At 41.5% G+C, this 27744-nt stretch overlaps 1 protein-coding gene across 5 annotated transcripts in view; it reads right to left on the reverse strand.

Moving 5' to 3' along the window:
- Positions 1-287: 287 nt before the first annotated feature.
- The window catches only part of KAZN (kazrin, periplakin interacting protein), a 363709-nt gene continuing 336252 nt past the window's right edge, over positions 288-27744 (reverse strand). For 3 of the 5 annotated variants that reach the window (XM_075279891.1, XM_075279897.1, XM_075279896.1), the window contains 5 exons: positions 18290-18460; positions 14420-14503; positions 4427-4616; positions 3041-3171; positions 288-970 (listed from right to left, as the gene is read on the reverse strand). In XM_075279891.1, the coding sequence (XP_075135992.1) occupies positions 803-970; positions 3041-3171; positions 4427-4616; positions 14420-14503; positions 18290-18460 (744 nt within the window). In that variant the 3' untranslated portion in view covers positions 288-802. Of the gene's footprint in view, positions 971-3027; positions 3172-4426; positions 4617-14419; positions 14504-18289; positions 18461-27744 lie in introns of all 5 variants that reach the window. The other 2 variants (XM_075279895.1, XM_075279892.1) reach the window with 2 other exon arrangements.

Raw genomic sequence — 27744 nt, forward strand, 5'->3', positions numbered from 1 at the left:
TTAAAAGGTTAAAGAGTGACTGCTGCCGGCACAGTGCAGGTAGCCTTTATGTGGTCTCAACCCTTGTGACACTGCTGAAACACCTCTGTGCTGCAGTGACATCACGTAAATCCAAATGGACTGAATATTGGTTTAGGCCTGGCTGTCTTGCCCTGTGTGTAAGCAAAATGATACATCTTAATACTTCATTCGAGAAAGTTGGTTAAACTTTCCGAATAAAGATCTGTATATATATATATATATATATATATATATATATATATATATATATATATATATACTTTTTTTTCTTTACAAAGCGCTGGCACACCCCTGAAACAGGATAATGTCATTCAAAAACATTGCAGATATAGAATGCATCACACTACTGGTTAAAAAAAAATATGTATAGCGTTCAGGACAAGACACTACAAGCACAAAGTGCACAGGTTTTGTTATTTACAAATACACAGTAGTTTTTCAAGTTTCAAAAAGGAAATTAAAAAAAAAAAGAAAAGAAAAAAAACAAACCCAAAAACGAGACCCACCTCCCAAATAAAAATCCACAAAAAATTATAATAAATCCAGTAAAGACAAGTTACAATACAACAGCATCGCTAAAAAGACAACAATCAACATCTTTATACACTTATGTACAGCAATTACAGAATCAGCGATGCCAATAAAAAAAAAAAAAAAAAAAAAAAGCAACAAAAAGTCCTAAATAGAATAAAAAGGCTCACTTGACTGGTTCGGACTTTGTAAACGGGCACATACACCCTTTCACGTATACACACACAGAATAAACAGGATCCAGAGACAGTCACCAGTCCGCATCCTCTTCAATGTAATAGTCAGGTGTAGTACCGTCAAAAAGACCAGGGTCTAAGGATTTCCTCTGTTTTCCCCTTGCAAAAACTCGTGAAATCGACCCAAAACCCATCTTCTCCTTCTTCTTTTTCCTCTTCTGGTCTTCCAGATCTTCTAAAGACTAATCACGCAATAAGAAAAAGGAAGGTAAAGTGCGTTATGGCAGATGTTCCGCCTTAGAGAACATGCAGACATGCGTATGGGTAGATCAAGCTTAACCGTAGAGAAGCAAAGGAGGAGGATTGAGGGAAGGTTGCAGGAAGGATTCTAGGAGGACACATGCATTGCTTCTCATTTATGCCAGACACAAACATGCAAATGCTTCCACCTCATCCCTAGAAGAGCTCATCTCTAAATCCAACGTACAATCTTATTAGATCTGACTAGTGTAAGACACTGACTAACATATCATTCAGCCTTAGCTTGGCTATATACTTTAGTAGTATCGACATCAGGACATGTCCACTTTCCACAATGAAGCACCTTAATAAAGATGAGCCCTATTGGGCCTCCAACTAAAGTTCCTGATCCTGACTTTAGGCCTGCACATAAACTCAGGGAGTACTAGAGACCTGTGGGCACACTGTATGCCACAATATGCCACTGCCTTACATGGATCTTTTCTCCATGAAACCATGTCATGTAATACACCAACATGACAATTGTATTTTTGGAATTCCACATGAACTTCAGAGGATAAAAAACCTCAATATGAAGTCAGGGAAATGCAGAGGTGCAGAATGGCCCATTAGCCATTTTTGGCTGCCATATTGTAGCTCAAAACTTGTGTGAAGCCTCACACTTGCAAACTTTTCCGCAATATTAAATGTGACATTGGGACTTTATGTGCTAGTCATGTTACAAAAAAAGAAAAAAACAAACAAAAAAAAACGGGGAGCATAGTAATGTGAAAAATTTGCCTTCTGGACATCATCCTTGCAAAATTGGCAGGTATGATGAAGATGTACAGAAGACCCTAGAAGTGTAAGCTAAAGCAAATACTCCCTCCCCCCAAAAAAACTAGTGCTTCTAAGAGCCACTCCAGATGTGGTGGTGCCTCCAGAAGCCTTAGCTGTCCATATATTACTCAACACTACCGCTTAGGACTAGTTCACACGGGGCACAGGACCACGTATTTTGGTCCTGATTTTGACACGGGAAGCCGCATCAGAATAGGACCAAAATGCTCCTCTTCCTACTCCAGAGTAGGCACAAATGAATGGCCGAGACCGGAGGGTGCTGCCGCAAGGAATCCGCCTGAAGAAAGGGCAGCTCGCATCTTTTTTCCGCTAGCAAGAAAAACCCGCTAGTGGAAAGAAGAATGCTAGCGGTTTGCATAGACCTCTATTGTGAGGGGGCGGATTTTGAGGAGGATTCAGCACCAAAATCCACCCCCTCTTGCCCCGTGTGAACGAGCCCTTACAGTTGTGGCTAGGGAATCTGGCAATATGCATTCAATTGCCCTGCAGCGCCTCCCCAGGTGAGATTAAACATTACACAATGTTCATTCAATCCAATGGGTTGTCTATGTAATGCAGGACAGGACTGGTCCTCCAGAGCTCGAAAGGCTCCCAACTCTGAGCAATAGATCCCGAAAGTATTGCCTCTAGTATAATATATGGAATTTTTTTTAGCCCGGAGTGGGTGCGCCCATTAAGAAGTTAACCCTATCCAATCTCTTAATATTAAACTATGTATAGCCAATGTGAACCCTCCTAAATGATCCACCAAAGGATCACGTGCACAAATGCCTATGATATAAAACATACTTTGGCCAAGTTACCCTAAAAAATAATCTAATGATAAAACAAAATGATGGTAACCTTGGGAATCGGATATCAGGCGATACTATAGAGAGATTCATTTATTAGCATTCCAGCTGCATATTCACCTGACAAAATCAGCAACCAATGAATTCATCAACATGTTCTTTTATTCCCGTTCCTATAGAAGCGACTCAGCTGTATATGTCAAGCCTCTGTAACCAGGAAACGGCACAAGCAGGAATCTGCAGCATTCCCTATAATGAAACACAACAGTCTCTCTGCCCCCTCACATCACTCCCATCTATTCAGCAAGGCATGCAGCGTACATACTGACAGCGGCGTATAAACAAGTAGAGGATGTGAATAATCATTCCCGAATGAAGAAAAAGGGGAGAGAAAAAGAGAGACCTACACTACCGTCTTACATTGCAGAGGGAATGTGTTCGGTGTCTTGGCGAGTTGATGTCGCTCGGTGTTGACGACCTGTCGCCCTCTGCGGCAGACGCGTCAGAGATTATTGATGGTTGTCTCGAATGACAAGGGCTTACTCTGACAGCTAGAAGGAAAAGCAATACAGAGGAGTTGTGAATGTGTACGTTCTGTGCATACAATTAGAAAGCGGAGGATAGATGAAGCAAACATTTTATACAATTTACCGAGACTGGTTCTATAAGTGGTGTATATCATGAACTCTCCGGTACAGGAACACAGATTACCTACTGATGGACCCTAGTTTTGGGTGGTAAGATTCTACATTTTAACGGCACTCAAAAAAAATTCCAAATCTGCATTTGGTGATGGACGACTTGTAATCTAATAAAGAACCTTTAGTATTTTTTGCCAATATTACTGACTATCAATACAGTTCAAAAAATTTACGTATCTGTCCAAGTAACAGTCATCGGGTATGACAAGGTTTGTACAGGCAACAATTGTACATTGCAAGTTTAATTTTAGACAATAGAACAAAACCCAAAGTCACAGTATGAGTAATGGTAATGGCTATGACATACAGTACACATAGCTTGCATGGCTTGTATACCCTAATTTTCCTCAACACTTAATGAGTTTATGTCTTTGGAATGGCAGAAGGATGAGACTATCAATGTATGCCATTGGGCTTTTCAGATCTGGTGACAGGTCCTCTTTAAGGCTCTTTCATATGGGTGGACGCTCAAGCAAGTAAACGTTTGTATGATCAGTATCACAAATCAACATCAAGGTGATAGTATTGTCTATGAATACATATAAATGCTTTTCGGTTCTCAGGATGCCATACCAACAGGGAATCTGCTGTTGACGAATGCAAACTCATGAGGATGAATGACTGTGACATTGATGGATTGTCTGCATACCACCAAGGATTGCTACGTGTAAAGGGGAGTTACTGGAGGTTGTCTTCAGGCCATTCAGATTGACTGGTTGATGTACAGGATGACTGTTCTTGTGTAGGGCCTCTTACAGGTCACCTACTAAACAGTTCTGATCCATCTTAAGTACAGCTATTTTACTTCTCCATAAGTACATTAGGGACCATGGATATCCTGAACCTGGGACCAAAGTACCAAAAGTAGTGGCTGGAACCAATCTAAGAATGAAATGTCCCTTTAACATCTGAAGTTTTCTGCAGTAAATCTGCAGTGTGGTGCTGCTCGGGAAGGCTGGCAGCCTGTCTACTAATAACATATGCGCCCAATTAGGCAGATCATATACTAAACCAAATAGTTTATACTCTGCAAGAAAGTGGAAGGCGTGATTGATCTTTCCCAACAACTCCCTTGACTATGCGAGATCAATACTTGGAAACAAACCTTGCCGATCGGCAGTATGCTGCGGGTGCCCGTGGTACAGCGTTTGCTGGCTTTGACGGATGGCTGCAGTTAGCGGAAGATCCGCGTGCATTACCCACTCCTGGTTTCCATTTAGGACGGTTTCACCTGGCATAGCCAGTGAATGTCGCTTGGGTACATCTTTAGTGAGGGTCGATAAAGACTGCTTGGCCTACGAATAAGAGAAAAGACCTGATCATCATGTGCTAGTACTGACAAAAAAAACCAAACTATAAAAACACACACACACACACACACAAGGAAAAAATAAAATGAACAAATTAAGAAAGACGGCACATAAAGAAAGCCTTCCTGGTGGTCTAGGAGGAAAGTGGTGTTGAATGTGCTTAACTTGGTGAACAACCTAACACAGTCTGTCCTAGATCATGGCTAGATTTTACAGATTTACTTACCTGACTAAAGTAACGTACAAAGAACGCAACGCTAAGCAGTGGTGGACAAAGCCAATAGAAGAGCAACCCAAGGGTGTCCCAGTTGCACTTCTATTATGGCCAAGTCTGTGTGTTGGGTCTAAACACATACTAAAGTGCACACACAGATGGTGCACACATAGGTCCATGACTTTCTTTTGACTACTACAGTTTAATAATAATTTAATTACAAATGTTTTAATATTTTTGGAGTATATTAGATGGGACATGAGGAAATCCCCAATGTCTACAGAAAGGTATAAAGCCAGAAAAAAAAGTAATAGTAGTAGCAATTGGTCAAGCTCAGCACAGATACTATTACCTTCGTATATGATCCACCTCTATGTTCCTACTTATATTTTTTCTTTAACCCCCCCTCCAACTTTTATTGCCTATAGAGTATATAGAAAGGATTTGGATTAATATTGCATCTTCCATTTCCACACTGGTGCCCCACAGTCCTAAACCGTAACTTTGTGCCACCCACTGAATATTATATTATTAGTTCTAAAGTCAACTTTGTAGGTACATGACCTTCATCAGAAATCCTGGATGATTTATTTATTTTTTAGGCAGTAACAGAGGTCAATGGGTTCAACACAAGAGATTACTATTGAATTAGAGCCCTATAGAGCCCTCAATTTGAGATGTTTGATCCTTGAGGTCATCTCTCAAGTCCCCACCAACACTCGGAAGTTCTACCAGAAGTTCTCCGCACCCATAGTCTAACATGCATGACAATTGGGGTTCCGGGGCTTGATAATTGTTAGCTGAATATCAGACAACCATTTCCCTTGACAGCTACACCATAAAATTTCCACTTTCCTTTATAAGTGTTTTGGTGTGTAATAATCTGCAACTAATTGGGTCTTAAAACCACGTCGTGTAGCTGCAATGATGCATTAGTGCCACTAGAAGGTGAACACAAAGGAGATCAGGGCCCTGACCCTAGGTTTTTGGTTTACTAAGAATCTGGGGAATTCCTCCTCAATTTCCAGCTGTCCTACACGCACCACAATAAAGTCCCAAAGGCTTTCTGCATTCTCAGCTGCCAAAAGAGAAGTTTTATGGTTGCTTTCTCAATCCTCCTGAAGGTCAAGGAAGATTTCATTCTATTACAGTTTCCACAAACTTAGATAAATTTGACACCGAGTAAAAAATACAATACACAGAGGATACAGCTCAACTAATAATGGCTGCAAGTGTATCCAGGAAAAGGAGTATTCATCATTCAAATAATAAGAAGATAATGCCATGGCGGGCGATTTATGGTTTGTATCTCAAGATGTTCATCCTCTAGGTTATTTAAAGCTGGTCCAAAAATAACCACCCGGATTGATGAGAAGACAAGCAGTTTTTACACAGAAATTTTGTATGGTTGGGTGTTCTCAGCTAAGGAGGGAAGGAAGGGTAGAGATTCGAAGAATGACAGCACGGTGGAGGTTCTCAGCTAAGGAGGAAAGAAAGAAAAAAAAATTAATGAATGAAGGAAGAATGAATGGTTGGAGATTTCAAGTTGTGGGGAGAATGAAAGAAGGATGGAGGTGCTCAGCTAAGGAGGAAAGGAAAGAAAAAGAAAGAATGAAGAATGTACGATTGGAGATTTCAAGCTGTGGAGAGAATGAAGGAAGGATGGAGGTGCTCAGTTTAAGAAGGAAAGTAAAGAAAGAAAAAAAATGAAGAATGTACAAGTGGAGATTTCAAGCTGTGGGGGAGAATGAAGATAGGAAGGAGGTTCTCAGCTAAGAAGGATTGGAAAGAATGAAGAAAGGATTGATGGATGTCTCAGCTAAGAAGGAAAGAATGAATGAAGAATGAATGGTGGGAGATTTCAAGCTGTGGGGAGAATGAAGAAAGGAAGGAAGGAGGTTCTCAGCTAAGGAAGAAAGGAAAGAATGAATGGAGATTGAATGGGTGGAGTTTACAGGCCGAGGAGAGAATGGAGAAAGGATTGATGGAAGTTTCTGCTAAGGGAGAAAAGAATGGATGGATATTCAGCAGAAGGAGGGAAGAAAGGAAAGGAGATAGTAAGAAGGGAAGGGAAAGGAAGGAAGTTCACAGGTGAGAAGGTAAGGACACACAGATGAAGATTTTCAGCTGAGGAAGAAATAATGAATCGTCTCAGCTGATAATACAAGAAAGGATAGAGTTTTGAGCAACTCTACAGTACATCCATGTAACATGCCAATAAATAGTGGAAAGCCATTGGACCAATGTTGGTTTTCTGGGAATAAGTGGTCTTAGGGACCCATTTAACCATGATCTCCATTTGATGGACTGTCCATACAAACAGAATCATGTCCGAGGTTAGTCTGGAATTCATACACTGTATTTTCCCAGGTTTTATCTGCCAGAAGCCACAAATACTACAATATGTCAAAAATAAACATAGAACGATTTCTTTCCTGGAAGCAGCTGCTTCTCTGTGGGAACCCGGCAGCATTTCATTACACCAGTCACTGCTTCCAAAGTGCAAATTAGAACAGACCATCGGGGACAATTTTATTTGAGCAAAGTGTTTAAAAAACGGAACAACGTTTCGTTCCCACTGGGATATTTATCAAGACACTTTCTATGGGGATCTTATTCAGACACAATATTTACGCTGTCTCATTTGTCTTGACATAGTGTTTACAACTTATTTACAGTCTGAAGACTCTGTGAGCTGGTAGGCTCCATAATTGCCCCCAATGGGGATGTAAAACTCTGATCTACCCATTATCCCACACATTGTGGTGAAATATTTGTGTCATTTGTGTTTTCTTTGCTCCTCTTGGCTTTAGAAAGACTGACAGTTTTAGTCCAGCACTTCGCTAAATAGTCTTCACAATCACTTAAGAGGGGGCAGGTATGACACTACAGTACTGATCAAGACAAGCAAAGACACGTTTTATTAGCACTCCTGTCCAAATTACCAATGTACAGTAAAAGGTAGCACTTGTACTTTTGGTCAGTACTACTCTATATATTTTTGGGCCAACACAGAACTTAAAGTACACCTATATCCACTGATAAACCTGCCAAAATCGTGAACAATTCCTTTGAATACTCCAGCCACAAGGAGTCCAGGTTATGCATTGTCCTCAGTTTACAAAGATCATGTTTGTTCAAGACACTCATATACACGGGGGCCCTATCATGACCCGCTGTGTTAGTCTCAGAAGACCCAAAAGAGATCCCAAAGGGACACTACAATAAGGCCAAGTGACTTTGCTGATCCTGGTGTGACCATTAGGGTGCATTCACATGGAGTAATGCGGCGCTGATTCTTGCACGATAACTCGCATATGAATCAGCGCTGCAAAACAGAATGCCATGGAGTTCAATGTATTACACGCGTTAAACGGAACCCATTGAACTCAATGGGATTCTGTTTTGCAGCTCTGATTCTTACGCGAGTTATCGTGCAAGAATCAGCGCCGCTTTACTCCGTGTGTATGCACCCTTACAGAGTCCCAAAAAAAGTCATAGCCCCTTCCTCCATATTCTCTTGTCAGGGGTTGCTCCTATCCTGCTTTTTAATGCAGCTATTGTACATTAGAAGAAAAATTCTGTAAGAGCCATAATGCTCCCTTTAATGGTCCATTATTGCAACATGCCTGGAAAAAAACGGGGGGTATTTCAGAAGAACCTTCTGCACATTGTAGACTTCCAGTTATAAAACTACATTTGACCAATACATAAGGAGAGAAAATTCCAAAGGCTACAAAGGGTAAAATACTTGTGTAATAAAGAGTCGTCTAACTTATGCATAAAAGTTTACCTCCTGTTGTCTGTCGTACGTCATAGGACATAAAAATCACTAATAAATGTGCGTTCCTCAAGACTTAATGTACTCCTTTGGTCTGCGCTTGGATGAGGTTTCTGCATCACTGTAACTATCTCAATTAATGCAGATTGTTTATTGATAATGTCTGACCACAAATTAAGCAGATTACCGGAGTAGTCAATCCTGCTTGTGTTCCTCTTAATAACAAGATTAGGTTTAATACTCTATTTAGGATTAATTGACTTAAGCTGCACAAAGATCTGGAGCCGCACTCGACCTGTCACAGTCAGTAACAAAGTTGTAACAGGGCCGGTAAATTGTTCCCGCAGAGGGATCACCGCAGGTTGGTGTCCGTATCAGGGCAGTGGAGTCAGTAGGCTAAACCTCCAAAATGACTCTGACTCCTCTATTTTTTCCTTCCTCATAGTATACAAAATACGTAACATGAAAGTAATGGGATAGCACAAAATAAGTGTCAGGCAGACGTATGACAAAAATTGAGGCAGTAGAATGTTAGTGTACATGTATACAGTAGACATGTTAAGTCTCCCGAATAAACTTATAAAACACTGCATCACATAACAGGCATTAACAGCAGCAAAGAGAACATGTACTATAGTACTTTTCCCCAAGATGGCGGCAACAATGCATTTATTCTAAACTTTGATAATACAGAGTGCCGCACACCTCCATTCTCTACAATAAAGTCCAACACACCCCTTAACCTCATAGGGAACCTTTCCTGATATAAGGGCGATGTTACTTTCAGCTTGAGGTCTCCTGTAGCTTGTTCTACTTCATGTTGTACAATGTTTCCTGGAACTTGCATGGGCTTCCCTTTCCAGTTGTTCTCCCTCTCTCACATGGTACTTAGATGGAAGGGGAGATTCCCATTCCTGCCATTCTCCCATTGTTTTGCTGACCACCAAGCCTGCCCTATGGCCTGTTCTGTGCTGGGCCTGGCCAGCCCTGGCTTGGTTGTTGTTGCAGGAATCCTATCTATAGCCATCTTATAAAAGGCACTTGTCTTCTCCTTTGTCCCTTAGTACCCCTTCCAAATTTCCTAGGATTCCTGGTTACTGTAGCCCCTTTATAGCTCTGTACTACCCAGTTTCAACAGGAGACTCCCTCCAACCATACTCTCTCTACACAGGCCATCTTTGTGTAACTACAGCTGCTTTCTAGTCATCACCATAGTTAGAGTGAAGGCCAAGGGCTCTTCTATTCTTTCTATGCCTCTGCAATGGGCCTCACAGACTTTTACCCCCAGCAGAAGTACCGTATATATTCTCGAGTATAAGCTGACCCGAATATAAGACGAGGCCCCTAATTTTACCACAAAAAAATGGGAAAACTTATAGACTCGAGTATAAGCCGAGGGGGAAAAATGCAGCAACTACTGGAAAATTTCAAAAATTAAAATGGTCGGAGTTTCTGGGTGCAGTAGTTGCTGGGTGCTGGGGAAGGGGAGGAGGTGTTTTGGTTGTCTGTCTGCCCCTTCCCTGAGCTTGAGGACTGTTTTTTTTTTCCCCCACTTGGAATTCAGCCCGGCTGAATATAGGGGATCTGCAGTGCTCCTATTAACCCCTTCCCGACGGAACAGGAGCACTGCAGATCCCCTATATTCAGTAGACCGGGCACTTTCAGACACAGGGATACCTAATGTGTATGTGTTTCACAGTCATTTTCTACTTTTGTATGTATTCTAGGGAAAGGAGGGATTTAGAAGTTTTATTTAATTTTTTTATTATATATATTTTTTTAAACTTTTTTTTTCCCCACTATTTTATGGGAGATTCTATACATTACTATTGCGGCTGGTCACACTTCAACGGCACGGGCAATGCCCCACTCAACAGAGTTAGCATTCTTCTGAAGGTGGGCTCCACTATCACATCTTTCCAACATTGGAATTATTCTTCATTAGAGAAGAATTGACCCTTGTATGATTATGTGCAAATAAAGGTTACAGTTACAGAGCTGCAATGACTGACACAACCTGTAGAATAGGTGTGGCACTCTTTTTATAAGACAGAAGCAGCGCCGCGCCTCCCATGAGGCGACCTGAAGCGGCGCTATGCCAGGGCCCCAGGGAGGGCGGCATTTTTGCTTACCTAAGCCAGTCCAGGACAAGCTGTCCTGGACTGGCTTAGCACCGAGCAGTGGATTGGGGAGGCCACTGGAGCAGCGCTGCTCCAGCAGCCTCCCCTCACGCTCAGGCAGAGAGCAGGTCCTCTCCGTGCCTGCTCTCTGCCTGCGAACGCCGCTAAGCCCCGCCCCTTCGCTTAGCCCCACCCCTTCTCACCGTCACGCCCCCTCCGCTCCGCCCCCTCCTCCGGGGAAGGGGGGGCGGCTTTCTGTCGTTCCCCTCGGGCGGCGAAAGGGGCAGGTTCACCCCTGGACAGAAGCCATGTTTTTCTAATGCTGGATAGGGAAACCCCTTTTTAACCAATGGGCTGTAAAATATATGGGCAATATATATATATATATATATATATATATATATATATATATATATATATATATAATAATCTGTGCAGATTAACTTGATATGTCTTTCTATCAGGCACAGTTCTATGTCTGCACCCACCACTAGGCGGAGCTTACTACATATCACTACTTCTTATTGAGTTCAATGAAGAAACAGCATGCAGTAATGTTAGCTCCCCCTAGTGCCGGCGGCAGGCAGCATCAATTTGACCATCCTTTTCAAACATCCAGGTAGATTATAGGAATACCACACAAGGGGTTCTCTCTGTGGCTGACCTGGTTACTAGGAACACTAAAGGCATCAATTATCATCTGTAGGGTCACAAGATGGAGATACCGGACCATATATGCAGCTCCCATTACACACTGCTGTCCTCTACAAGACTATCCAATACCACGACAAAACACATTAAATAATAATCCAACTTAAGACTCCATATAAACTGAACAACCACTTCGTACACTTGTTCAATAAAACCTTAAAACACATTACACATCTCCCAGAGTCCCGTGGCTCCACTTCTATCAAACGCTGCTGTGATGTTTCGCAAGCGACAATTTTAACCCTCTGTTCAATCATGTCAGCATCATAGACTATTCTCAGAACTAGATCAAGGGGATGCCACATGCCAATCGTTCAGTGTCCCAATGGATTCCTGCAGTTCTGGGGATGGTCGGGAAAAAACTAGGTCAGTTTTACATAAAGCGGTTAATCTAGGCCCTTAGACGATCTGGATTCATTTAAAGTCGGTGTGGGCGGCGAGGGCGTTTTTGATGTTTAAAGCTACCGTAGATGTATCTTTCAAAGCCGTGAAGGATAATAGCCATCTGGTGAAGATATTGATTCTGGCCACAAGAGGGAGCATCCATCTTACAGACACGGTATGCATTATGCATGAGGGAGTCTGGTTGTCAGACAGGATAAAGCAACAAAAAAGAAAAAACGAAGCAGCGACTGGACCAAAAATAGGCAATAATGTATAAAACGGCACACTAATAACAATCACAGGCATATGGAATAAATCTAATACTACAGTCAAAGCAGCTTGTACAGTGTCATGGATGATGGATTGCAACCTAACAAAACATTATACAGCAAAAAAAAACAAAAAAACAAAAACTATACTATGTAATGAATGGCCAAGTGTACTTGCTTAGGGTTAAAGAACGTATCCTTTCATATTGGAAGAAAGTAGGAGTACCTGCACACCACACATCCAATGTACTTCCCTTATATACAGAGTGGGAAATCTCTCGCCCCCTTTGTTAATCTTCCATATGGGGAGTCATTTAGTAATTTGTGTTACATGAATGCGTTCCCCATAGACAAGCCCTAAAATACCTCATTCCTGTAAGCTGGGATACCAGACAGATGGACAGAGTGGCGGTGTTTTTTTTTTTCCCTAAGGTCATTAAACCTAAGGCTATGCACAAGCCAAAGTCACGTCACTACATTGCACCTAATAGTGAATGTGGTTTTGTTGCAATCTGCTGCAACCACAACCTGTCAGTCATCAGAGCGGCATACACGATGACACTGATCTTCACTATCGATGGTTGTGACTGGCAGTGCAGCGCTAAAGGTCTTCAGGTTGTCACAGACAAACATATTATATTTTAGCTCTGGACTGCAGTCTGACCACGGCTCTACTAACCTAAATGTAGTGCACAGATCAATATAGATGATCCAAGGTCAAGTCAGCCAAGCCGTGGCTGGGCAGGGGATTCAGAGCCATAATATGGATACGATAGGTTTGTCTGGGACAGTCCTTGATATTGTGCAGCAACAGGTTGTGGTGTAGCCCTAGCCTAAACCTTACGTCCCAGTTCACCATACAGAGTATTATACTGGGAAGATATCTGATAAAACAATGAACATTTCAGGGCTTATCAATTCATGACCTATCCTTTAACTGAAGATGAGTGGGGCTCCGACACCTGAGATAGCACCCAGCTTCACAGGCTATGTGATGTCACTTACTGGCCACACCGGCCTGTTTGTAGCTAAATCACAGTGAATGTGACTGAGCGGTAATATTATGCATAACCGCTGTAAAATGTACAGTCTAGTGTGAAGAAGCTTGCGGCACTTTACCACATGCTGTGGTCTCTTCAAACAGTCGATCTGTGGGGGGCCTCGGTGTCAGACCCCTGATGATCTTCAATGGATGACCTATGCTAAGGATCATCAAATGATAAACCCAGAAAATCCCTTTAAGGTATACAGGGATTCAAGAGAATTAGACAAGCTGCAGGAGCCAGCACAGCCGAGCCACTCCACCTATGTAAACCCAACAGGCCACATGGCACTTGCATTATGTCTCATTTTGCTGAATGGTGCGGGTATGGAGGCCTGGACCCCAGCCATAAGCCAAATACTGATAATGAATAGGGCCGAGCTGGAAATCCACACACTCACGGACAAGTAGGTTTAGCATTGTCAAGTGTTTTCCTCGGCATCCCTTTTACGTTACAGTCTGACTGGAGCACAAACATATTTTTAGCAGCACAAACATTTTTATTGTACATTGTCTTTTATATGCATTTTGACTTGATTCATCATGTAAATAAATTTCAGTACAGTAGGATTATAAGACCCAAGGGACACCAGTAGAGGTTTACACATAGATGCCAGCTTCATTTTCTAGTAAATATACACACAAGCGATTCCCATTGCCCAGGGTAGCGACTGAAGGAATGTAGCATGCAACACTCCTCCAGTCAGGACATCTAGGGTTATTTAGACCTCTCTAGAAACGATTCCTACTGACAATGGGATTGTTTATGCCAAATTTTCCTCCTACTTGAATATGAAACAGGGGAAATAACCTAGTCTGAACATCGGAGTAAATGGATGTAACAAGTCCTTCGGGAAGACTAAAATCTACAGGGTCATTGTCCATTGGGATTTTACAAAATTTTGCAGAATGTTGAATTCTTAGACTGATAATGTCTCAAGAAGGTAAATTTAGTCTGACATCGGTTGCATTTTACAGGATTTTTGGCTGGCAGCTATACATAGACCCCCCTTCTGCTGTGCCCCATTGTCACCAACCCTTTGATTTTCATCAGTGTGTTAACAATTGTGTGAAAATTTCAGAGGATAAGGTGCATGTGTTAGCCATAACAATTGTGCAGGTTGATCCGATGATAAAAGGTGACAAACAAATTAAAAAAAAAAGGAAAAAAAGAAGTGCACAAAAAATTGGATTAAAAAAAAAAGAAAAAAAAGGAAAAAAAAAAAAAAAAAAGAAGAGGTGTTTTCCCTAAGAACTTTAGTCTTACCGCTATCCCTCTTGTGGAGGGCTCCTTCTCAATGTAGTGATCAAAAACACGGTATTCCTTTCTCTGGGCAACACACTTTGTTATCTGGAGAAACAGGTCACAAGCATGATAATCTAACTAGGATATACTTCAAACTAAGCCACAAGAGGGGGGATGGGAGAGGAGAGTTGGGAGACATGTTGAATGCATTGTTAGGGACATATTCGAGTCAGGAACACCAAAAACATTAAAAAATAACCCTGTACAGAAAACAGACTAATATTAATGTTACTGTATTGTGTCATTTTACTTATCAGTAGGTGAGGGCCAAAACTTTGAAACTACTCGACATGGAACGTATGAAGGTTGCAGTGGTCTTCACCTACGCCAAGCATTCACTCTTCTAACCTTACGTGCTAGAGTAGACTAAGACCAAGTTCCTATAAATATTATGTGAACTATATGAGCTTAAAGTGAGGCCCTACCTTTTTAAAAATAAATCCTGAGGCTAAGACCCCATGTTTCGGAAATGCAGCTTTTTTTAGTTGCACATTTTGCTGCGGTATTTTGAGCCAAAACCAGGAGTGGATTGAGTAGACGGGAGAAGTATAAGAACTTTGTAGCCATTCTTGGCTTTGGCTCAAAAAAATGCAGTAAATGGACAACATAAAAACAGAAGTGGCTCCAACCAGTGTCTTACTGGGGCTCCTTTGGCCTGCTACAGAAGATGATTCTGATGGACTATTCCCATCCATACAGAACATTTACACGTCCACTGTAAACGGAGTCAATAATTGTTGAACACACAAAAACATATTTTTTTTTAGGAGATTCTTTAATCAAAAAACAACCCTAAATGGAAGAGGTTGGCTCCAAAGTCAACTCCGAATGGAGATATCTGGTGGATCTTTGGTACCTTGTCTTATGAAGGGCCTATTATTATTGGAGTCAGTAGTAACAGTATACTAGACAATAAGTTGTCCCATGGGAACAGGTGGCACTTTGCTTGAGACTTTATGTTAGATATTGGCAATTAGGAAAAAATATTCAAAAAGAGCAAAGTGGCTTCTTCATTTGTCATCCTCACAAATGTCTAAGGACACATCAGGAGGTGACACTTGGCTAAATTTCCTCTCTAAGGGTAGACAAGACATACTTGGGCTAGGAAGAGCTTTTCGGCAGTGATTAGTGGATAGGCTTACCTGCTGGATAAATGTATAATTAGGAAAAACACACAACTCACCGAGTAATAGGACGTAAGCGTTAAAATGTGCCGAAACTAATGAACAGAGGTACAAACTCGTTTTAAAAATATTTACCAAATTACAAGCCAAGTGTAATTGTAGTTCATTTTTAGACTTGGTGGTGATGACTGACAGAATGTAGTACAAAATACACAGACTTTTAACCATGTAGAAAATAATCAGGAGACAAAGTAATTACATGGATAATTGCGTGAAATGTCGCCTTATTATGAACCAACTGAGCTCCAATTATCTTGGAGTTAATGTGGATCACTATAAAACATTCTGATTAAGATCGCAGCAGAAATGGCTCCTCTGGGAGCTACGGATTTCCAAGCTAACCTCAACCATTCTATCAGGAAACAAGTACCAGACCACTGGAATTGTCCTATAGCTCCACACTGGCTTGAGAGAAACTTAGAACTTAGAGGATGGTGAAGGGATTGGAGCAGTTTAAAGACTAAAATTTTAAGACCGTTCTAAGAAGAATAGTTGAAAATGATACTGATAAAATACTAGGCAATTTTATATTTTGCATTACTAATGACTTTACTTAATAATGTCCAGAACCTCAATGAAATAAGTTTCTTGGCTTTGTCAAATCAAGCCACAGAAATTCAGGGACAAAATTGAGTGTTATTGACTTCACTGACCCGGATGGTCCTCTGCTACTTCACAAAATCTAAAACTGTGATGTAAAAATAGAGATGTCCGTAAGAATATACCTTCATGGACTGGAGTTTATTGTTCCATATATACCTACGGTAAGCCTGCCCACACTGGGCTATTTATATAAAAACAAAAAGGAAAATATAATACGAGAGATTTACCATAGGCATACCTGGGACACTAAACCAGTTGAGAAGGACATATTGATGGCCTTACTGTTCTAAATTCTTCTGACTGGTTCTCTTTAAGTTGTCCATGTTTGGGGTTTCTCCTGATTCTTCACTGATAACAGATGTTTGGGAAGATGAGGATCAGATGGTCAGATTTCACCTGCCCACATCCTTTTGGTTTTTCGGGAAGCTAAACTGCCATCAGATGTGTCTAGAAATGGTTTACTCCTTGCTTCCTACTGAGAGCCCATGGATGCTTGGATGAAAAGACATGCATCTTTTTGGGGTAGTCGGGAGAGTTGGCTATTGGGAAACTGCTTTAGCCAAGGGTAGCCAGTACCTAAAAGTCCTTGTAGAACTTTTAATACCATTTAGAATGCTGAGCCTTGTGAACTGCCTATCACCAGCCATACGTAATTTGATCTGATAACCAGAGGTTTAGATTGGGTCATAAAGGCAGGGTGTAAAGCAAGCACCATCAATGACTGGAACATAACTGAAAACTCCCTCTACGCATTGAAAGGACACTACTGTTACGATCTCCTCGCATTTTTCGATGGTGTAAAGGGGAACTTTGCATTGGTGTCACAAAGATATCAGTCCGAGCATGCAAGGAAATTGCAGAGAGAATTGGCTGTTTCCATCCATTGCTATTAGGTGTTGTGTACCTACAAAGCACTCCTCTCCAGAGCAACTGCAGTGCTAGGGGTAGAGGGGGCTAAAAAGTCATGGAAATAGTATAAAGGATGAAACAAGTGGCAAGCTATTCTGGATGACAAAATGCAGCAATATAATTGGGGGTGGTGGTGTGAATGTCTGCTATTGGGGTCCCTTCAGTAACCCTGCCCAACCTAAGACTTTCACCTGAAATTAATACAAACGAGAACCTAGAAACAAAGCATGTATCATCCTTATTAAAGCATATAAGTAAAAAAATATATTTTAACCCTTACACAAGCATATTCACCCCTGGAAATAAATAGAACCCCAAACTAAAAAGCAGCCACAAAAAATGTACAGTCAAAATGTAACCGGAATATTGCACAATGCTACATGGGCGAAATGTACAATAGACACAAAGTAATGTCCAAATACCTTACATGATAGATACAGAGCAGACATGAAAGGGATGGCAGCCATAACACGTGCTCCACATGTGCATGTATTGTGCCTGTGATCCCTTTCCTGACACATCTGTATCCAATTGTGCATGGTATATAGACTTCATTTTGATACTGTTGTACACTTATGTAGTATGGTGAAGTATTTAGATTATATTGCGGCTATGTGCATTTGTGGACTTTGCCTTTTGGTTTGGGATCCTATTTATTTCCATGGGCTCGTGTAAGATTTGATAGAATTTTTTTTTTCTTATTGCTTATTACAACAATGGGATAGGACTGAGCCATCTATGTCCTGAAAAAAGCCTTAGGACTGATGACACACAATGGGGGGTTATTGAAACCAACAAGGCTAATAATTTAACTTTTGCCTCCCGCTGTCTGAGAATTTCTCTAAATAAAATAAACCCTTTGCACTCCAATAGATTGTAGCTGCAGCAGCCCCATAAACCAATCACAAGCCTCCTTTCATTGTACTAAATAGATAAAAGCACGCTTCTGATTGGTTGTCATGGCTTAGGTAAGTGTTGCACCTACCGTAATGCTGCAAGATGGCTGTCCCCTTGGTTTTAGCGTTGAAGGTTATGGATGAATGAGTGTTGGGAAGAATAGCACCACACTGTATATCTCTTTAAATGGCTGACAGGAGAACACCGGGGTTGAAAAGGAATATATTTTATATCTCACCATTGAAAGCTCAGCCTCGAGCTCTTTGATCCGATTGTCCTTCAAGTCCAACTGTGACCGAAGAGAACTGGCATGGTCTGTTGCTTCCTTGGCCTGGCGCCGCAGCTCCCACTTTTCCCGCTCTAAAAGATCTTTTTCTTTTGCTAAAACCTTGACTGCATCTTCACTTTCCTGAAAATAAAGAAAAAGGCATGACGTATAGCTGCCATCTACTGCAATGTGCGTATGATAGTTACAGGTCCACCATATTGATCTCTTAATGTCTCTACCATGGAGGGGGGGGGGGGTTGCTCAGCAGCGTAAAAATCTCAGCTTATCAAAGGTCGGAAATACGGGATTACTGGCGTAAAAGCAAATTCTACAAAATTTGTAATAGGGTTGCCCATATGTCATGTCAGTAACAGTAAAAATTAATACGACAACCTAAAATTGAAGTGAAAAATGGTCTTGTAAAAGAAGAGGCCGATAGACACGGAGAATAGGGAAACAAATAATCTGGTTTGGAGGGAGCAGTGGTCTTGTCACAGGGGTGATTCTTTTAGGAGGTTCACTTCATGGTGGGAGTAAGAATCACGACTACCTAAAATTGGCCGACAGCAGGGAATACAAACATTCATACAATTGTAAAGCAAATGAAAAGAAAAAGGATTTTAGGTTTAGTGATGTATCCTTTATACAGACAATGATCTCAAGAAACAAACAATCCAAATACAAATAAGACATAGACTATCTGATTTAGGCTATCAGGAAGAAAATGTGCAGATTTCACATGTCACGGGTCGGCTCATTCAGTTTCAGACAATTCATAGAAGCAATGGGCTCCTGAGTATACGGCGTTATTCCATTACTTTTCTCACTTTCATTAAATGAATGACTTTGTGCCTTCAATTACATGGCCAGGCTTTAGCGCGTGGTCTTAGTTTCTTTACAGACAATGGCTGTCTTCTAATTGACCATCAATAATAAAAATAAAAAAAAAATAAAAAAAACTCCCCCACTCGTTTGATATTAATTTTCCCCCGCTCCTGAACAATCTACCAGCTAAGTTCAATATGCTGAATGAAGAAAGCGAATTCTCCCAGACTGGCCACTTAACACAATGCAAGGCCTCGGTATCTAAACTTCTTGTGTGAAGCTGAGGCCACATCAATATTCAGGAAAATATAGGCTATCAGTTCCCTAATACAGACAATATTACGGAGCAGCGAGGCAATTAAACACAAATACTGTCATTTTCAGGTGTGAAATGGGACTGTGAATTGCGTTGGCAGTCTATTCCATGGCAATTGTAAGTATGGAGCAATGCCATATGGACTTCTGAAAAGCGAAGCATGCTAACCAGGCACGGAGAGGCTAGATTCTTACATGGTCACGGCTGTTTCACAACACTGTGCTTATATCAATAGAGAAAGCAGAGATACTAAACTCTGTAATAGTTCTTATTAAAGAAAAATGCCTCTTTCTCCACTTATTGGCTGTCACTTCATAGTCTCTCACCTTCTGCATTCACTCCCTCTCAGGACATTGCTAAAAATCTAAACAGAGGCGGAGAAGAGACAGATTTGTTACCCTCACCTTCATAGAAGTCTATGGAAAAGGTATGAGGAGGGATAGGCTAGGTCATCAGTATGTGATCTGTGGGGCTCTCTACACATCAGCTGCTCTGCCGCCTTCTGGGCACTGGAAGTTACAGAAGTGGAAGGAGAAAGCGGGAAGGCTTTCCTACTCAAGCACTACAGTTCTGTGGAACTACTGCTATACAGTAGATGGGGCTCCTGTGCCACTCCTATTACTTAAATAGGAGCATCCTGTGCACACTCCGCACCCGCTAACTTTTGGCACGGAGGCAGTTGGAACAACTGATCTGTATGGCGTCCTGTCCATAGGTCAATAATGTGTAATCCATTTGGGGCCAGATAACGCCTTTAAATGTTATGCTGTCTCAACCCTCTCACAGCTATACCGCTTAATACTGCTGTATAATGTCTCACATGCTGCTGCTGCTGTGTGAGATAGAGATAGGGGAGCAGGATCTCCTCTTCTCACCGCATACATATCTAGAAACTTCACAGTAACTTTCAGATACAATGCTAGCAGCAGCTCTTCAGTCTATTTCTTTTCTTACTAGTATCATTTCAAAAGCACAGCAAGATATCTTTCCTAAAAAGTGCCTGTATACGTGCCTAGAAAACGGCAAATACTTTAGGGCAAGGTGATTGCCACAGCAAAAAACTAAACAGGGTTATGGTGCCTGACCACATCACCATCCCAAAACAGGAGAGACAACAGGTGCTTGCTCTACACCCACATCTAGTTCCTCATAGGAGACCAGTGGGTTGACCTTTCAGATTATTCCTCTGTTCCTTCGCTAGAATTGCAGTAACTGAAATAATTTGTACATTCTATAAAAGGGGAATTAGGCCAATCTGAACTTGACTCTTCCTTACAAGTATACTCTACAACATGTACGGTATATTATACTTGCCTATGAGACTGCATGACCCCATTGTGTGTCAGATGACCGTGCAGGCGCTCGCTATGCCATCATCAGCTCTTCGCCGTAGACAATCACTGATCAATGTGTACAGTACAGTGAATTACGTTCTGCAGTGGTAAAATGCCAAGCATGGAAAATGTGGAATGAAAGGATGTGAGAAAACCGATTAGAGAACACCAAGGAAATCTCACGTTGCTAAGGAGCCTTTTTATATAAACCAGCGAAACAGCAGTCTCTGGGCGGAGGGAACGGCTTCCAGATGTTCCAGGTTTATGTCATGTAAATAAAAATGATGAACAGCTGTAATATGTGACCTTGAAAGAGAATCCGGCAAATTGTTGGGGCGGCATAGGGATATACTATATGTATGCAGCTTAGCAAAGTAACGAAAAAGAAAAAAGGTACTCATCTATATTTTATATCAAAGTCTCTTTAGAAATCACAGCAGCGATCTATGCAGCAATGAGGTTTAGTTATGGACTGTAAATCTCCCCGGGTGCTCGCATGGCACTGCACAAGTAGGCCAGACAGCCATTCACAACTATAGCCAAACTGGGTGACTACCAATATGGCTGCCATAGCTTAGTCCTTGCCTACTACAGCAAAGCTAAAACACATATTTGGCGAAAATTAAGGGTGCAGCATGTCGTGTTGGATTAAGCCTTACAATAGGTTATTTCTCCAAAATACCCCTACTCCCCCCTTCAATAGCAGTGGTGCACAGGGGTGGTGCCAAATGCACAGACATGTATATTTTATATACCCAAGCATTACCAGCACTGGGCAGACCCCAGCTGAGGTTTCAGTACAACGCCTTAGCTTGACAGCCTATGCTACATGCTCCTTATCTTATCCAGAGACAATTTCTCTAATCCCTAGAGATCACAGAGGGGGGCCACATCTGTCCACTTATTTTGCCTTCAGTTGCATAGAAAATGTGCATTACATAGCAGTAGTCCAAACAAATCTAATCTAGTATTCAATACAGTGAAAACACAATGCATGGACACGCTGTATCCACCAGAACTTTGGGGGACCCTCCTCAATAACATCCACATACTCCAATAGGGCAAATGGACAGAGGCCTTATGAGACAACCTGTGATGAAAGAACTTGACTTGTAGGTATTATCAGTGGATTGTATTGTTCATATGTAGTGTGTAGGACAAGCCAAGAGTGAGATTAGGATCTTCCTGTGATCACAGGATCACCTGCGGGTTTTACCATTTAGAGTCTGCACACAGAAGACAGACAAGGCTTCGTCATTAAGAACAGCCGCCACTCAGGTATAAGAGAGGAAGGGTTATAACTCGCATACAGGACATCAAAAGTCTGGAAGAACTCAGCTTTCCCTGATGGGATGGAACAGTTCAGCCCCTATCTCTTGCAGTTTGGGGGATGGAAGATGGCCTGACATAAAAAACTCTGAACTAGAGGAGTGTGTCTGAATATAAGCCAGGGCTTTTCATTAAAAAAACTGTGTATTTCATAAAAACTGTGTCACAACTCTGGAGCCAGTCGTGCTGGGCACTGGCCATCTTATATTCTCCAAGCTCTATCGAACCTGAAGGGCTTTAACTTACAAGGTTTTCCTGTCTTTCCTCACCTTTATTTTACAAACTGTTTTGCTCATGTTTTTTTTTTTTTAAATAAGTGCTGAACCCTTTGGTATTTAATCAATTTAATGGTAGTCATTGTATGCTCTACAAAACCCATTACCTTTTTAAAAGTATTTGCTGTTTGTGCATCTGTGAATGGGTTCCGACTATACCCATAAAAGTTAGTAGGTGGTGGCAGTGTGTATCTGGAGTGTGTGGACTGTGTTGAGGTGTGATTTATGCTCAATTTGTAGTCTGAGTGGAGGTGGACTGCAAAACTAAGTGGAGTGAATTAATCCGACAGTTGCACCCATGTCGCATGCTAGGATGGTCTGTATGCAACACAACCCCTTTAAGTAAAATCATTTATATGACCTGTTACAAAACTGTAAGACGCACTATGTACTAAGATTGAACATTCCTAAGAGGGCAAAGCCTTGGCATTGACAACAACAGGAATGGCTTAAAGGTAAAAATTTAGTGCAGGGAATTTTCTGTGAACAGAGAGTTACACTTAACCTGCTGCCACCTGTACATGGCACAAGAGTCATCCAAATGGCACAAACTGGGCCAAAGTTTGCTGAAAGGTTTACTTTGTGCCCATTTTAGGAGAATCACTCCATTGTATACTGACGTCCTAATGCCTTCATTCACAATGGCCTAGAGCAGAACAGCTGTACAGACAAGTTTGCTTCTACATCCATTTTGCCAAGAGTTTCAGAGAAAACTTCTTTCCTAAGACTTCAACTTGTTTGACTAACTGGTGTTTAATGTAAATGTATCAAAAGACCAAATTAGTTCACAATGATATAATGGATCGCAGCAATGGGTAATCTGTCTCCTGGCCTGCAGGGATGACATGCTGTACATGTATATATGATAACTGCAGCCAAGCACAAACAGCACATGACAGCTGAGACCAGTGATCACACAGCAGTGTGAAAGAGGAGCGATGGGGGATGGGAGTGAAGGTTGATAAAATGGAAGCCATGGGATTTTGAGCAATATACATTTTTATTAAAAATTCCAACAATTCAGAACTGTGGAGTCTGGGCCAATTTTGGGTGGAATCTGAAAAAAAGTTACCGACTCCAAAATAAAATGGCAAAATATTAACTTTATTATATGATGCTTAATATTGTATAATTAGATGAAGTTTGTTGCATATTGACATCTGGAATCAATCACTGGATATTTCATGACTTAGATGAGCTTTACCGCTCAGGACTGACCATGGTGGTAGGTCTGAGTTGGAGAAGGAGGCAGACTGTGAAGAAGTCAATGGTTTGGCCTACCGACGCACAGCCCTGATACCAGCCTTCCTGCAGGCTTCTCAACATGATAAACCCCAACGCTGCAAATATCCGTACAGTAAATATCTACAATGAATAGTAGACTAAGGTGAAACTGAGAAGGTGAGAGGAGGAGGAGGAGGAGGATGCAGCTTTTTTCTGGGTATGCAAGACTGCAAAAAAAGGAAGGAGCAGCAGGAGAGGTAAGACCTCTGACTGGTTGAGGACCCCAGTAAAAGCTGTACATTTGCAAAAAGCAAAATGATGGTAAAGACCCAAAACAAATCCATACTATACCATCCAGAAGCCTGCAAACTTATTGTTAGGGTTCAGAAACCTACTCAACTGCCCCAATATATCTGGCTACTGTATATATCTCTAGTAAATAACTATGAACAAACAAAGAGAGAAGAGGGGGATGCAGCTGCAGATTTACTCTGTGTGTTGCATGCTCTTAAAAAGGAGGTGCAGAAGAGAGGAGATGTCTAACTGGTTGATGGGCTTTTGTGTAATTTTACTCTATACTCCAAGGGAAACTTGTTGCCAAGACACATTATTTAACGCAACTTCGTAAAAGTTTTTTTTTTTTTTTATATCTCCTTGAATGACAAACCGGATAGATGCTGCAGGTTTGCTTTATGATTGACCGAGGGGCCTCGTAACAGAGAGCAGGCCAATTATAAAGTGACCAACTACGGACTCTGCAGACAAGGCCAATAAAATGGTGACAGCCTCCGTGTACATGGCGCGATCATTAGTGTTTCAAGGAGCTTTTGCGAATTTAAACAACTTTAATTAGTTTGTGGATTTGCTTCGGCAACTTTTATTAAAAACGTTGCTTTTCTATTCGTTCCAGATTCTCCTGCTCTGCTGTGTATTCATAAGCACAGACAGAAGTGTTCAATTTTTTTTTTTTTTGCCCGGGGAGATGACACCAAGCTGCTCTCTGGATATTCTGCTATCAATTACGCAGAGAGCGGAGAGGCTCATTCGTTTCTCTGGGCAACAACATTAACATGGCTGCCTGATGAATTAAATGCATTAGTAGAGAAGCCAAAGCCAGCTTGCTACCCAATACATTAAAGGTGATGAATAATTGGCCTATAAACAACTACTGCATTAATGTGGACAGATGCTACAAAAACAGCTTACAATCACGCACGTCAATTTCATAATTTCTCGTATGCAGGGTTTTTATTTATTTATTTATTTATAATAAAGGGAACTTGTCACCAGCATCCGTACGTTGTAGGGGACAGTATCTCTTTCGACAGTCCCAAAGGTACACTACATCCTTAAAAAAGTCATGTTAGATATACAAATGAAGGTCAAGTGTAATGGAGCGTACCACAGCCCCAGGATTACAAACCTGGACACAAAGCACTTGGAGACCGACACGCCCCCAATGCACTTGAGTCTCATTTGCATACTTCTAAAAATGCAAATTTTAGAGGAAATGGCCCATCTATTGCATTATCTAAAGATACGGTGGTGCTCAGCAAATTGTCCTCGCATTTCTGTGGCTGGTGTGTTGGGGCCTCCTTTTAGAAAAACTATACGAATAGTTTGCCTTAGACAACTATGGAGCTAATGTGCAATGCCGTATTCCCTGCAACAAGTGCATGAGGAGCAGCTTAAAGCAATGGCGGCTTACTTCTGCATTACCTCCTATAGTACGGTAAGCACAGTACATCTAAGGTAGGGTCCAGAGCAGCAGAATTTGCCATCAAACCTTGCACATTTTACTTTAAAAACAATAAAAAGTACCAGGTTACAAGAAACATCATCATAAAAAACCGTAATCTGTTCTAGCACGCTGTGCGCTCATCACAGTCTCCTCCGAGCGATACAATGAATTTTTTTTTTTATTGCTATTGCTAGTTAGGAAGCCGAGCAGCCAATCCTGCCTGCCTCTGGCTTTCATTACTAGGCATGACGGGATACACACTGCTCAGGGAAAGGCATCGCAGGTAAAATCCACGGTTATAGGTTTTACATAAATATTCGGAATTTTATTTTTTCCGTTTTCTCAGCCAGCAGTAAAACAGAGAATGGCGCGTATACATGGTGTGGACAAAGGTCACGTATTTCACTCTTATAGGGGATGCTATAGGGGGTTCTCCAGAACTTATAGGCAAAATAAAAAAAAATACAAACATACTTCTTGTATGTATATGTGCGCATATGTTATGTGCATGGAATCAGACTGACAGGCCACCAAATGGTGAAAAGAAGGATCCTATGACTAGGGTAAATACTACCACATAATGGATAAGCTTCCATGTGTATTATGACCTAGTGGCCCTAATGCTATCCTATGGTAAAGCATTGGGGCCTTGTATTGTACTAGAGCCAAGGACCCCTGGAAGGACGTACCTAGTAGCCCGAGGCCTGATGAAGGCGGTCTTGTGCTAGGACAATTCTGTTAGGAGATGACAGAGCTCAAGCAGAAATGATTTCATGCTCAGATAAAGTAAATGCGCCAATTCACACTGTTCGGCACGGGCTGATGTGTGAATATGAGTATATGCTATATGCGCTCACAGATTATAAAAAGTGTTAGAAACTAATTGGTATGTACAGACGTAGTTCTATTCCAGTGCCCTGAAATGTATATTCATTATTGTAAGAATTGTTCTACTAACCCATATATTTGGGATCACGATAGAATAATTTGGTTGTCTTTGTTCGGGTACATCTCCCTTGCCCCATCTCAGTAATGTTCCACATCTGCCTGCCATTTTGGCTACAAGAAAAGCAGACCTGTCCCCGTACGGTTTCCCTTTGCATTATAAAATGGATTATTGGGTCATTGCTTGGAGCCTTCTCAAAGATTTTACCGGTGGTTCCCCTCTGGCACATTCATCACCACCTTACTTGACATGGACAATCATTCCCTTGAATGGACGCCATGTAATACTACAGTCATCCTGCAGGGGACACTGCAGGAGAAGTTTATAGCTAGCTTTAAGTGTCCTATATAAACGAAGAAAAAAAATAAATAAAAATTTCATGCGGCAAAAGTAAAACTGTCAGCTGTTTATTGCCTATTAATTCATTCTCGAGTGTTTACGCTCTTGAAGCTGAGAAGAGGAGAAGACGCTCTGATTATAAATGGCTAAGGTGTACAAAGCCGGTTAGGTAATATCGCTAATGTCATTTACCAATTAAGAGCTTTTAGAGGAGTAGAAGGGATACAACGACCTGGTTTTGGCTGCGATTCATCAGTTAATAGACAACCCCCAGAGAATAACAATAGAAAAACGGGGCTGGGTCTGAAAGGGCACAGATGTGGAAGAGAACTCATGCCTGAACGCTACTGCATTTACTATATATACACAACCATCCAGCTGGTAATACGCTGGAGAGGATCTAGGAGAGAAATCTTGTCCATAGCATCCAAGTGACAACCAACCAAAATTACATAGAGAAGTGGAGGGGTGGTCTTCTCAAAGATGGCAGCTTGTATGCAGAATGGATGGTGGAAATGGAAATCTGGTCTGGATAAGGGGTGGTCTTTTAGAGGTTTTTCTGTATTTATGGTAACTTCTTGCTTTCTTAAAGGGAACTCCATAAGAAGGCCATGGATCTGGGATCATTATTAACCATCAGACTGTAAAAGACGCCAATATATGGTGCAGGATAAATACTGATGGAATACGGCTGTGACCCTTGACCATTAGTAACAGACCACGTCTTCTCATGGCTTTTCTGGGAAGTGACATGGTCCACCATTTGAAGTCCATATGGCACCGTTATCATGGCCTTATCACTTTTGTCACAGCACAAAGAACACTTGCAGCACGGCCTTTATAAAATTCTCTACTGCTACTCTCACATGTTGGAGGTGACATGGCAAGGGAAAGGTCCTCAGGCCTGTAGGGTTAATATCAACTATTGCCTAAAATATATGCCAGCAAGGAAATGCCATAGTATTGAGTAAAGGGCACAGGCCCTATGGGAGGGTGCACCCAAGGATGCGTGGGCCTATTCATAAATCAGGTGCATCCTATCCGGGACTATCAAACCGCTGAACTTGAGAAATCTCTTCCAAGAGCCATTTTTGGG

This window comes from Leptodactylus fuscus, chromosome 6 (assembly GCF_031893055.1).
Source record: "Leptodactylus fuscus isolate aLepFus1 chromosome 6, aLepFus1.hap2, whole genome shotgun sequence".
Lineage (NCBI taxonomy): Eukaryota > Metazoa > Chordata > Amphibia > Anura > Leptodactylidae > Leptodactylus > Leptodactylus fuscus.